The following is a 14523-nucleotide window of genomic DNA, read 5'->3' as shown; positions in this document are numbered from 1 at the left end:
GATAGAATAAATTCTTAGAAATGAGCAATTCCTTTATTGTTCTCTGTGCAATGAGTTTGAATAAGACATCGCAAATCTCTCTCTTGACACAGCCCTTTAATGTTCACTTTTCTCAAGTAAGTCATCATTTTTTTCTATTTTAAGTAATGCCCCTGCAGCACATGAGAGATACTGTTAGTATTTCTAATTTTTTTTTGCTTCTTAGCTATCAGTGATAACACAGAATAGCTCACTTTTTTTTTTTTTAAAGATCAGCACCTGAGCTAACTGTTGCCAATTTTTTTTTCTGCTTTACCTCCCCAATTCCCCCCGTACGTAGTTGTATATCTTAGTTTCACGTCCTTCTACTTGTGTTATGTGGGATGCCACCTCAGCATGGCCTGACCAGCAATGCCATGTCTACGCCCAGGACCTGAACCTGCTAAACCCTGGGCCGCCGCAGCAGAGTGCGCGAACTTAACCACTCGGCCACGGCCGGCCCCGTAGCTCACTTTTTAAAAAGCTACTTTTATTTATCTTTAATGAAAACTTAACTTGATATAGAAATCATTATTTTTCCTAATAAAAGGAATAAGAAGGAGGATATTAGTTGAGATAGTGATTAACTATAGCATTAATTATTAAGAAACCCATTTGACATATTTATAATCCCCCTAAATGGAAACAATTTTTGCCAGATAGCTTTGGATATTTCCTATATTACAGCCCAATTGGGACTAACATAGGCAAGGACTTCTCAATTCAGTGCTGAGGAGCCTCTGACAGGCATCAAGTGGCGTCTAAATGGTTGCAAGCTACTCCAGAACGCACGGTTCTCATGCTTACGTTTCTTTAAAGTGACTTTTTCAGTGTGATCTTAATCATTTCCAGTGTTCTTCATGCCTTCCTGAAGATCTGTGTTTATGTTTGGTAGCACTTGCCTTCAGCCCAAAGAACTTTCTGCAGCATTTCTTATAGTGCAAGTCTTTGGGTGACAAATTCTTGCATTTATATTCATCTGAAAATATGTTTATCTCATTTTCATTCTTGAAAGAATTTTTCTCTGAGTATGGAATTCTGAATAAACAAATATTTTTTTTCTTTTTGCTTGCACTTTAAAGATGTTATTCCTCTGACTTCTGGCGTTTATTGTTTTTGAAAGAAATCCAAGTATTCAAATTGTTGTTCCTTTGTATATAATGTGTTGTTTTTTTTCTGGCTGCTTTTATAAGAGTTTCTCTTTTTTTCCCAGTTTTATTAAGATATAATTGATATGCAACACTGTGTAAGTCTAAGGTGTACAGCATAATGATTTGACTTACATATATTGTGAAATGATTATCACAATAAGTTTAGTTAACTAAAGAGTTAAAGTGTTTCTCTTTATGTTTAGTTTCCAGCAGTTTGACTATGGTGTTCCTAGATATACTTTTTTTCACACATGTCCTGCTTGGGATTCACTGAGTTCTTTGAATATGTAGATTAATATATTTCATCGAATTTGATAAATCTTCAACTATTTTTTACAAATATTTTGAATCATTTAATCTCGCCTCTCTTTGTATGATTCTACTTAGTTTCTCCTTGTTCTTCAGATTGGGTAAATTTGTATTGTTCTCTCTTTAAGTTCTCTCCTATTCTGGCATCTCTATTCTACTGTTAGGCTTATCTAATTACTTTTATTTCAGATATTGTATTTTTCAGTTTTAGAATTTCCATTTGGTTCTTTTTAAAAGTTTCTATTTCTCTGCTGCGATTTCCTATCTTTGCGTTCATTGTGAGCATATTTCCTTTACATCATTGAGATAGTTGCTTTAGCTCCTTGTCTGCGAATTGCCATATCTGGTTCATTTCAAGTTTGATCTCTGTTGATTGTTTTTTCTTTTGAAAATGAATCATCTCATCCTAGTTCTTTGTATGTCAAGTAATTTGGGGCTTTTCCTGCATATTGTGAATATTTTGCTTTTAAGATTCTGGATTCTGTTATGTTCTTCCAAAGAATGTTGGTTTTTGTTTTCTTTTGTCTTAATGATCAATTTACTTCACTGGATTTAAGCTGGAAACTCTCTTAGGTGGCAGCTCAAGTCTCAGTTCAGATCTTTTAGCCTTAGCTATATTGTTTGGAATCTGCCCTGTGCTTTTGTGGTTCAGAGTTCATACAGAAATTTGAACAGATCTTAGACATAGAATTTGGGTCTCTCTCCCTTTGGCTGTCTCCTTTCTGGGATCCACTCCTCACTTTCCAGTGGCTGTGGTTGCCCCCAAACTCTCTCCTTGATTTATTTAGGATGTAAGGACTGTGAATTTTCTATTAAAAATTTAGCTGCCCTGTGAGGTACTAACTGTCGTCTCAGACTAAAAGGCCCTTAAAAAACTGGGAGACTCACACCCTTCTTCTGAGTGTCAGCTCCTCTTCAGAATATGCCTGCTTTTGTTCACTCTCCAATGCCATCAAGTAGTTAGAGGTTTGGTTTGGTTTGGTTTTGTATTTTGTTCAGAGAGTATAGTTATTATCCATGGAAGGGTTGATTTGGTAGAAGTTCTCTCCTGACAGCTCTTTTTTGCTCTAACTTCTAAACCTGCAAAAGTTTGATTAAGAGTTCTGTCAAGTAAGACTGTAAGGGGAAGGGGAAGAGAATGTAAAGCGGTAAAATCAAAGGATTTGACATGGGAAGGTGAAAATGGCAGAACTCTCAAGGGAAAGTGCAAACATTCATCTGAGTAAGAGGTGAGGTCTTTCCTGGCCAACAGTGCTTTCTAACATGGGAGGGATACAATAATCATTGACTGCCAGATCTCTGGGTGTGGAAAGAAAGCTTTATGCAAGACAGAGTGTACAAAGTCTGCCTTGTCTGTTGAGACTGTTTTGGCCTCAGCATGCTCCTTTGCCTTCACCTTAAGAGAAAATTGAAGTTTTGTTACATGTCAAAAAACCATGCTTTATCTTGTCCTTAACTCTGTTCATTTCCTCAACATTTCCAAGGCTTTCCCACCTAAAAAGCATACCTTTAAACCTTAGGAAATTCGCAACATACATAATGATGAATTAATGGGAATCAGGAGAGAAGAAGAAATGGAGATGTCTGATGATGAAATAGAAGAAACAACAGAAACAAAAGAAACTGAGGAATCAGGTAAAGATAATTTTGCTCTATTTTATTTAACTAACATGCACTTGCAGGGATGATATTTTCAAACTGTGCGTACCCAGTAAGGCATGGGCACAAACCCATCAGACTGGAACCGGCTGGAAACAAGTGGTGAGGCCATATAAGTACATACTCGCTGAATATCAACCATGTGGCTACAGGATTTCCTGTGGTCTTCATTTACCTTCATCTTCCATCACAGTGCCTAATTAAAAGTGGGCTTTCTTTTCCTAGTAGTGCTGGACATTTAGGCAGCATTGTTCTCAATTTGTTTTGGATTTATTACTAATATGTTCTACAGGAGGAGCCATAAGAGAGCTTATGCTTAAATAGGTAACTAGCCAAACTTTTAGGGAAAATAGTTAGAGCCCTACAGCTCTTATATCTTACACCAAAATTAATAACAGATAGATTTAAAATTCAAATGTAAAAAAATACATATAGCAAAAGAAATTCTGGAAAGTATAGGAATTGGCTATATAATTTGGGATGAAGGTCACCATAGATAGAAATCAAAAAATATATTTTTGATAAATTTATCTTCATAAAAATTGAATATTTCTCTTAAAAATCACAAATTTAAAAGAGAATCTACAAACTAAAGGGCAATATCTGCAATACATGACAGTGTACCTGGCTGCTGCCTTCCATTGTGGTTATTTGGGAGTTTATTGGGAACTAAACAGAACTCTACAAACAGTTGTCTGGGCAAAGGCTTTTGCTCTTACCTAGTATAGACAGGACTTCACTGTGAGACAGAAGCCACAGTGTGGATCCCCAGTGGAACTCATAAGGCAAAATGGTTTAGCAATATGACAACACTACCCTTTAATTTCATAAAAAAAAATCTTGGAGGGAGGTTACCATGGGGAGATTAAAATATCAGCCAAAAGACCAGTGTTTTCAGGTAAACCATTCCAGACAATCTTAGGAGTCAGCAAGGTATAGCGGACAAAAGCATTGGACCTAAAGTTAGAACACCTAAGTTCTAGTCCCAGCTCTCTCCTCCTTGACATAGGAAGAAATTCTTCCCGACTGAACCTCGGCTTCCACACTTGTAAAAAGTACATTATAAAAACCATCTAACGGGGATTTTATGATGGTTAAATGAATTCATTCATTCATTTAATAACTATTACATGCCAGGCACTGTGCTAGACCTTGGACATATGCTAGTATACTATCCCTACTGTGCATATGTTTGTGTGTATGTGTGTGAGAGAGAGACAGAGAGAGAGATGGAGACAGAGAACAGAGTGATTATAATGCAAATCAGAATTTCTTAGTTCCAGTACTTGCATATTGAAGTCAGCAGCTCCTATAGCCATTTATGTGGTCCTAGAATCTTCACTCCATGAACAGAAACTCTTAAGGAAAGAAAACCATCAAGCCAGACCTTTTTTAAAGGTATTCGTTAGCTGTTACTTCTGAGTTTCCTCTAGTTTTGCCATATGTTAGATTCCTAAACATATAAACCTTCATATGTATTGAATAAACCCTTTGTAATCAGTGGATAGTTAGCATTTTCAGAACAGTGAACTAATTACTGCAAACACATACTATAAACTTAGAGCCAAAATAAATAAAAGAGTTTAATAATAATTGAAGTATTCAGATTACTTAACTGGTTAGCCAGGATGTTTTATAGCTGATTAATCTTTGACCTCAGTATCTACAGTGTTGTATATAGTGTTAATCCAGTGTTACCCTAAAAGGAATGCAACCGTAAGTTTGAGCATCCACTTGATAAATTGCTGAGTTTGAGGAGTTACTGGGGGAGGAGAGGGGTGTATGGGAGATTCAGATTGAATGCACTTACTAGGGTTATATAATTGCATTTTGCTTCTGTATCCCTTTTGAGTTAAAAGCTGTATTGGCTACTGCACAGAATCTTATTCGTTTAGAGACTGGAAACTCCCTGACAGATCATCTTATAGCTATTTTCTTTCCTGTTCCACATGCCAGGATGCTGCTTTGTCAAATAAAGCTATCTACAATAGACTTAATGGAGCTTACCAAATAGCTTTTCTCCCAGAAGGTTTCAATTCATTTTAATTCAAGGACTTTTGTGCATTTTTCTTCCCCTGGATCGTATCTAATTTTGTTATCTTGCTTCTGTAGTACTCAACTGCAGAAATCCTGCTCGGTGTGAGTCAGTGAGTGGGTCCTCAGTTTTTATCTAATCAGCTACATGTTTTAGTTATCGTTTGGTTCCAATTAAAAGCTTAAGCAACTAGATTTCAGAGTTGTTTTTTTTCTCTCTCCATGCTACCAAGCTTGAATTCCAGGAGCCTGTCTCTGTCTCTGGTTAAATTTTACTTCCCAGAAAAAGTAGGAGTGAAAGCTAGCCTAGCAGTCTCACTTACCTTTCCTTGGAGTGCCACAAAATTTCTGTTCTTCAAAACTCTTTACTAGCCAGCCCATATTTGTGATACAGTACTGGAAATACTCTTGCCATGGAAGAAAGGACTGCTGTGCTCAAAGCAATGTGTTGAAGAAAGAGAATCACATCAAAATAAATCATGATAGTGTGAAACTATTTTATTCTATTGTTAGCCATGACGGAAAGTACATGTACCCAGTAAACATAAGAACAGTTGTTCCCTTTCAGCATATATCTTCTGCCTTCCTCGTTTAAACTGCTGGTTCTCATATTTGGTATGTATAACAATCATTGTGTTACCTTTAAAAAGTCAGGTTTCTGGGCTGCAGAGTCTGATTCAGTAGGTCTGTAATGGGGTTCTGGAATCTGCATTTTATCAGGCATCCCAGATGATTTAGATGCTGGAGGTCCAGGGAGCACATTTGGAAAACATTGACTTAGACTAATTCTCCTTCATTGTTATAGTCAAAGTTTTCTTCCTTTGGTATACAATCTCCTTCCTTCTCTCCCTCTAACTACCATTATTTCCACTTTAGGAGTTTGATCAATTAATTAACAAGCACTGTGTCCTATAAGCTGGTGGAAATAGAGATGTAATATATGTAAAGCCACATAAAATATAAGAAATACTACTTGGGGCTAACCTGGCAAGTACTGATTAGAATGCAGCAAGGGCAAGAGATATTAGCTTGGGCTAGATAGTCAGAGTCAGTGAAAATTGATCAGGGATTTGAAAGATGAACAAACAGGTTTGATGAGAAGAGGGAAAGTAAGAAAGCATCTTGATGCAGAGACAGGAAAGGAGAAAAAGCAGGGCTCAAAGATGATGTGTATAGGGGGATAAAAGATTGAGTGGGCAAGATGGGTCCAGATTATGGGGAACCATGGATGCCAAGCTTAGGCTCATCATAGTAAGCAATATGGCACCATAAGTATGTCTCAACAATGGCACTAGTATGATAAAAGCAACATGAATTATATATTTTGGGAAATAATTTTGGATTAAGAGAGAACTAATAATGGCAGGATATGAAAAGAGACTTTTGTAGGAATTTAGATATGAAATGATGAAAGTTGAGACTAGAGTGAAGACAACAGGAACTGAGAAAAAATGGTAGAAGAAAAGGAGGCAACAGAGACTATGAGATTAAAGATGCTAGGAGTCATTTTAAAGGAATAACTGAAGTCTTTAGTGCCAGATTGGATGTAGATGATGAAGAAAAAGAAAGAACACAGAATGAGTCTAGGTTTTCTAGTCTAGGAGATTGCAGGGTTGGTGGTTGTATTAGTTCACTAGGGCTGCTATAACAAAGTTCCACCAACTAAGTGCCTTAAACAACAGAAATTTATTGTCTCAGATTTCTGGAGACTAGAAGTCTTAGATCAAGCTGTCAGCAGAGTTGGTCCCTTCTGAGGACTATGAGGGAGAATCTGTTCCAGGCCTCTCTCCTAGCTCCTGGTGGTTTGCTGGTAATCTTTGACATTCTTTGGCTTGTATATGAATCACCCCAATCTCTACGTTCATGCTCACATGACATTCTCTCTTGTGTGCATGCCTGCCTCTATGTCCAAATTTCCCTTTCTATAAGGACACCAGTCATATAAATCTGTAAGCCCACCCTAACGACCTCATTTTAACTTGATTACCTCTGTAAAGATGCTATTTCCAAATAAGGTCACATTCTGAGGGCTTCAAAATATCTCTTTTGTGGGGGGGCGGGGCAAATTCAACCCATAACAGTAGAACTGACAGAAACACACTGATGGATGGGACTGATTTGCAGAATATGACAAGATCAGTTTCAGACAGTAGGTAGTTAGGAAATAGATATAAAGGATTCGTATTCAAATCAGGGTTGAAGAAAGTAGAAGGAATAGAAGATGGTAGTACAGAGTTGTTGGCCAAAACCCAGAGAATACGAATAATGAGTATGAAAGGCAAGTGAGAGAAAGACCAGCAAAAGGCTGAATACAGAACTTTGGTGGCTACCCACAGTAAGGGAGAAGGAAAGAAAGAGGAGATTTCAGAGGAGTTAGAAAAAGAGCAGTCTGAGAGGCTGGAAGAAAACTAGAAAAGAATTGGATTATAGAACCCACAAGAAGAATTTATAGAAGTAGAAATAATCAACATTATCAGATATTATAAAGAAGAAAGGATTGAGGAGAGTGCTAAGCAAGAGCTATTTTAGTAGAGTGATGGAGGTAGGGGCCAGAACATGTGACATTAAGGAGAGAAAGTGGGCAAAGACCACAGGCCAAGAAGTTGGGTACTGAGTAAAGCAACTACGGCAATATAAATGATGGCTAGAATTGGTAACAAAGTTAAAGTTAAGTTGTTGTTTGTTGTTCAATAGAAGGGAAGGAGGCCATGGAGAGGGTGGAGTTGAAGGTGCTCGAGTATGAAAGAGTACTTATGGGTAATTATGGGAATGGAATCTAGAGAGGAAGAATAGGAGGTGATCCAAATTCGGCTGGAGTTTGCTCTTCCTTTGAGACAAGAGAGATGAAGCTAAAAGTATAGATGCAGGTCACACTTCTCCATTTGGCAAGTGATTAGTCAACCATTGATTAGCTAAATGATTTGGAAATGAGACAATGAGGAAAGAGGAGCAGATCTGGAATAAACGTTCTGGGCAATATGGAAGAAAGAAATCAGTGAGAGGTGAGAGACCCATCAGCAAGGACCAACATGAGTCTGGAACTTCCTATAAGAGCCCTCTGCAACCCAGGATAAGGAGCAGAGGAAGTTGAGTTGATTAGAGATTGGCATGGTAAGCCTGGCCAAAGGTTTTCAGGAGGATGAAGTAATACAGGGTACTGAGGAGCTTGCAGTGGAATCTGTTTAGCCAGAAAGCAATTAGTGGACTGGGTGAAGTTGGCCACTCCAAGAGATTAAAGGTCTCAGCAAGGAAAGAACAGAGTCTCAGGGTGATGAGGGACAGCAAGATAACTGACAGATGAAGATAGTGTATTTGAGAGAGGAATTGAGAGATCTGGGAGGAGAAACAATGAAGTCCCAGGTGCATCCATGCTGGCAGAAGCCTGACTGGAGTAATGACCTGCAGAGGCAGGGAAGGCAAGGCATTGTGAGGTCAGGGAACTCACTTGAGATTTTGCCTAAACTGGCCTGCAACCACTCCCAGTGGGCTGTGCTCATATCATCTCCCTCTCTTTCTTCCTGCTCTTTGTTCTTTTTGGCTTTATCTCTTTGTGAATCACTCCAGCTCAAACTTTTTTATGAACTTTGAGAGGAATGTTGCACATTTTTCCTTCTATAATTTAGTAATTTTTTTAGCTTCTCTTGTAATGCAGCTTTGTAAGGGTGGCCAACTCCCTGAATTTACTTCCATTAAAATTTTTTTGTTTTCTTTTTACCATTGAAGAAACCTAGGCATTAACTTTTTTAATGGTACAAAATCCTTTTATATCTTTTGTTATAGAAAAACACGTCTATGATTTTGCTCTGAGTGACTCCTCTGAAAGGAGTTCACAGATGCCTTCATACTTACATATTGCCATGATGAACTGGCAGCCTTCAGATCTGAGGAGCAATCCCCATAAAGAGAAACATTTTTTCCACATAGGAAATAGGCAGAAAGGAGAAACCAAGAACTAATGATGGCAGGATATGAATAAATTCACTGCACTATACTCTTTAGTATCAGGACTGATGGATTCACCTACTCAAACATACTATTAAAAGGTAATATTGAACTTTTCAGTGTTCTGGCAATGCACAAAGAACTCCAACTTCAGAAATAGGCCAATTAATATTAAGTCTGTGAAACTAAAGACTTGGTGTCCTCATTAAAATGACAAAAACCCTCATTTCAGAGAGTGGGAAATACATTTGTAAGTAGGGTCCCCTAGTAACACTATAGGAGATCCCATTTTCTTTTTCTTAGTGACAAGTCCAAACTGAAGAGATTATTATCTGCTCCCACTTGGCTGCACGTATCCATCTCTGCTCATCAGCATGCCCTTTTCCCCAGGAGGGAAGCAGTTTGTCCTCCTCATTTTCTCAGAGGGAAAATATTTTCATATTTAAACTGGAGAATATGCCTCTAACCATTCTACTAGATCTCTGCCCTTTTCTCTTCCATGTTTCTCCACATGACTTGCAGGACATGAGCATAATTACTGGCCTGCAGTACAAGAAGAAACAAAAGGAGGAAGATGAAATATCACTATTTTGTATTGAGCCATGTGGCTTGCTAGAGGACAAACATGCAAACCAAAGCAGAAATAAATAACCGTCCATCTGTAGCAGTCACTTGATTTACAGAGTAACCTCTATGCTATTCAGCCGAACTCCAGCTCGAGATGCTATCCTTGGTACTGACCCAGCAAGCAAATCAAATATTTCTTCCCGTTTGACAGATAGTCAATGTCTCTTTTTCCATACAGTTTTCTATATACAGTCATCTTCACTTTTAGCATCTCCTTTTAGTATTGTGATTATTAGGAACACTGCCTGTCCAGTGACAAGTATCCCAGCCCCTGGGAGAGATGGCAAGGATAGATATTATTTGGAGTGCTGAGAATCCAAGTCTGTGTAACAGCTTTCTCTTCAAAGACACAAATCTGTGTGATTACAGCAAGAATTAAAATCAGCAATAAAACCAAACATAAAATGAATGTGGCATGCCAAAGGTCTTTTGTAATTTTTTTAAACTAAAATGCAGAGTATCGACTGCCATATCAGGGTAATTGATGGCCATCCACAGAAAACAAATGTGGACACTAAGGACATATCTCAACATTACCAGGAAATATTTCTCACCAGAACCCTTCCTATTACATTGTCATTCTCTGCTTTGGATAGACAATCTGACTACATCAGCCTACCTCAGTACTTGACTGATTTAGGAAGACCCTCAGGCTCAAGGCATCGAATTAAACCCAGCACCTCCCTAGAGGCAGCTTCCTTTTAGGACTAGGGAATGTTTTCACCCTCAGAATATGGTTTTCTTCTATATATTTCATCTTTGTATAACACGACTTCTTTCCATTCATTAGGTAAAGGATGAATCTTGTCTTTGAAGAAAACTCTTCTTCCACTATTTATAGCTAATAATCATGAAGATTTTATTTCCATTACTTACTTTTACTTTCTTCTACCCCAAGTCCCTCCCCATGGGTAGCTGAAAGAATGCATAGCTTTGTCAAATTGCTTTTTAACATGCTTGTATATTTAATAGACAGGTTTGTAATTTTGATCCATTTTGATAATGTCTCGTTTCTGGGCTGTATGCTCTGTTAGGAATCAAAAAAAGGAATAAACTACAAATGTTTCCATTAATTTGGAGTGTAAACAATAGAGATTAGTGAAATCTCATTTTTTACCATAATCATAAGCCTGGAACGTGGAAGGTACTCAATACATGTTTGTTGAATGAATGAAAATCCTCTGATTAAATATTTTGAAATAGCTTTTATGATTTCTGACCTTGAAAAATGTGCCATAAATAATTAAATTTAACATAGATTTCCTCATGGGTCTTAGTTTTTTTAATTAATAAACTTTAATTTTTAGATCAGTTTCAGGTTCATAACAAAATTGAACAGGAAGTACAGAGAGTTTCCAAGTACCCCGGTCCCCCCACCACACACAGTCTCCCCTATTGACATCTTGCAACACAGTGGTACATTTGTTACGATCAATGAATACATTGTTATCACCCAAAGTCCCTAGTTTACGTTAGAGTTCACTCGATGTTGTATAGTCTCTGGATTTGGACAAATGTTTAAAATGTATGTATCCACCATTGTAATATCATACAGAAGAGTTTCACTGCCCTAAAAATCCTCTGTGGTCTGCCTATCCACCCCTCCCTCCTTTCAACCCCTGACAACCACCGATCTTTTTACTGACTCTATAGTTTTGCCTTTTCCAGAATGTCATATAGTTGGAATCATACTGTATGTAGCCTTTTCAGATTGGCTTCTTTCACGTATCAATATGCATTTACATTTCCTCCAGGTCTTTTCATGGCTTCATAGCTCATTTCTTTTTAGTGCTGAATAATATTCCATTGTCTGAATGTACTACAGTTTAGTTATCCATTCACCTACTGAAGGACATTGCAGTTGTTTCCAAATTTTAGCAATTATGAATAAAGCTGATATAAAATCTGTGTTCATGTTTTTGCGGGGATGTAAGTTTTAAGCTCACTTGGATAAATACCAAGCAGCATGATTGCTGGATTATATGGTAAGAGTATGCTTAGTTTTATAAGAAACTGCCAAACTGTCTTCCAAAGTGGCTGTACCATTTTGCATTCCCACCAGCAATAAAGGAGAGTTCTTGTTTGCGCTACATCCTTGTCAGGACTTGGTGGTGTTGTTGTTTTGGATTGTGGCAATTCTAATAAGTGTGTAGTACATTGTTGTTTTAATTTGCAATTTCCTAATGACATATGATGCAGCCAGCCCTAGTGGTCTAGAGATTAAGATTTGGTGATCTCACTACTGCAGCCCAGGTTCATTTCCTAGTCAGGGAACCACACCACCTGTCTGTCAGTTGTCATACTGTGTGGCTGCGTGTGGCTGAAAGCTATGCCACCAGTATTTCAAACACCAGCACAGTCACCCATGGTGGACAGGTTTCAGTGGAGCTCTTAGACTAAGACAGACTAGGAAGAAGGAACTGGCCACACATTTCCGAAAAAGTTGGCCATGAAAACCCTATGAATGGCAGCAGGACATTGTCTGATATAGTGCAGAAGGTGAGGGGATGGCTCAAAAAGACCAGGCTGGGTTCCGCTCTGCTGTACACAGGGTCTCTAGAAGTTGGAATTGACTCCACAGCACTAACAACAACAAATGACATATGACATAAGATGATGCTTACTTGCCATTGGTATATCTTTGGTGAGGTATCTGTTCAGGTCTAATTTTTTTGACATTTATCCTGTTTGATGTTGTCTGAGCTTCCTGGATCTGTGATTTGGTGTCTGACGTTAAGTAAGGGAAAATTTCAGGCGTTATTCCTTCACTTATTGCTTCTGTTCCTGTCTCTCTTTCTTCTCCTTCTGATATTCTCATTACACGTATGTTACATCTTTTGTAGTTGTCCCACAGTTCTTGGATATTCAGTTTGGTTTTTTTCAGGCTTTTTTCTCTTTGCTTTTCAGTTTAGGCAGTTTCTATTGTCATATCCTCAAGCTCAGAGATTTTTTCCACATCCATATCCAGTCTATTAATAAGCTCATCAAAAACATTTTTCATTTCTGTTACAGTGTTTTCTATCTCTAGCCTTTCTATTTGATTCTTTCTTAGAATTTCTATGTTTCTCCTTGCATTATCCATCTGTTCTTGTATGTTATCTACTTTTCTCATTGAAGCCCTTAGCATGCTAATCATAGTTGTTTTAAATTCCTGGTCTGATAATTCCAACATTTCTGCTATATCTGACTCTGGTTGTGATCCCTATTGAAACTGTTCTTTTTACCTTTTAGTATGTCTTGTAATTTATTTGTTGAAATCTGGAAATGATGTACTAGGTGAAAGTAACTCCAGTAAATAGGACTTTAATGGTGTGGTGGTAAGGTGTGGGGGGAGGGGAAGAATTCTATAGTCCTATGATTAGGTCTCAGTCTTTTAGTGAGCCTGTGCCTCTGGACTGTGAACTTCACAAGTGCTTCTCAGTTTTTTTCTCCCTTCACATGGGCCAAGATGGCTAGAGGGGACTAGAGTTGGGTATTTCCTTTCCCCAGATCAGTTAGGCTCTGGTAAACCCCAGCAGGTTAGGCTCCTGGTAAAATAGTTCCTTCTGAAGATAGATGTTGTTAAGAGGAACAGGATGCTCTGGCATATTTCAAAATGGTTCCTCTTTCCTCCCCTTGCTAAAAGCACAAGGGGATTTTTCTCCAGCGTTCTCTGTGAAGACCCACTTGAGCACCTGGATATAAAACTCACAAAAGTATGGGGACCTTATTATGACTGGGTTCCCCTGGACTTTTTACCTCTCAGCCTTGTCCACACTGAGCCTCCAGCAATTTGCCAATTACAGTTTAGGTTTTCCTGCCCTGGCACTGGTTCCTGTGGAGGTTTCTGCTCATGAGTTTCTGGTCTGGTAAGTTGTGATTCTCTCCAGTTGTCGGGACAGCAGTTTGCCCTGTGATCTCACTTCTCTGCTGGATCTAAGAAGAGTTGTCGATTTTTCAGTTTGTTCTGCTTTTGGCTTGTTGTTAGGACAGAGTGGCAACTTCTAAGCTCCTTACATGCTAGACCAGAAACCAGAAGTCTTGTGTCTTAATTCTTACATTTGCCTTTCCTCTTTAGGAACAGACAAGGCTATATTTTTTAAAACAACTGTCAGCAAAATTATTGTGTGGACAGTCGTCAGTTCTAGACAATTAGTCCTGTATTTTATTATTGCAAGGCTTTTTACTATTTGTTGCATTGCAAATAAAAATAACCAATGTTCCCTGAAAATATCTTAATTATATTTGGGGTAAAGAACATGAAACCTGATGAGGACTTTCATGGGGTGGAATCCTGTGTTCCTTTACAAAAATGGGTCTGTGTGCTTTTGTGTCCATCTCTTGCTGACATGGCCAACTCAGTTTTTCATTGAGATGTGTTTTATGCATGTCAATTTAAAATACCAAATTTTCGTGATACTAAGGGTAAACCACAAAGGAATCTGGATGTGTGGTTTTACTACTTTATATTTACTGCTTAGCTTTAGTATCACAGACAGAAGCACTGAAGGAAGAAAATGACAGCCTCCGTTGGCAGCTCGATGCCTATCGGAATGAGGTAGAGCTGCTCAAGCAAGAACAAGGCAAAGCCCACAGAGAAGATGACCCAAACAAGGAGCAGCAGCTAAAACTCCTGCAACAAGCCCTTCAAGGAATGCAACAGGTAAAGGCATTTTGGTCTTCTGAGCTTTTTGGAAGGATAGCATTAGCTTTTCACCTGCAAAAGGGTAACCTGCAAGCAACTAGAATAGCGGACCCCTTATTCTTCTTGATATTCTGTTCTTCGGCCTAGCTGAGGAAGGGA

The 14523-nt window shown here is 38.3% G+C and overlaps 1 protein-coding gene across 17 annotated transcripts in view; it reads left to right on the top strand.

Annotated features, from left to right (window-relative positions):
- Window positions 1-14523, top strand: part of ENOX2 (ecto-NOX disulfide-thiol exchanger 2) — a 259106-nt gene that overhangs the window by 232233 nt on the left and 12350 nt on the right. For all 17 annotated transcript variants that reach the window (XM_014852950.3, XM_014852953.3, XM_070501969.1 and 14 more), the window contains 2 exons: window positions 2999-3113; window positions 14201-14382. In XM_014852950.3, coding sequence (XP_014708436.1) covers window positions 2999-3113; window positions 14201-14382 — 297 coding nt within the window. The remainder of the gene's footprint in view (window positions 1-2998; window positions 3114-14200; window positions 14383-14523) is intronic.

Source organism: Equus asinus, chromosome X (assembly GCF_041296235.1).
Source record: "Equus asinus isolate D_3611 breed Donkey chromosome X, EquAss-T2T_v2, whole genome shotgun sequence".
NCBI lineage: Eukaryota > Metazoa > Chordata > Mammalia > Perissodactyla > Equidae > Equus > Equus asinus.
The sequence above is the reverse complement of the archived record's forward strand: the minus strand, read 5'-3'. Positions and strand labels throughout refer to the sequence as shown.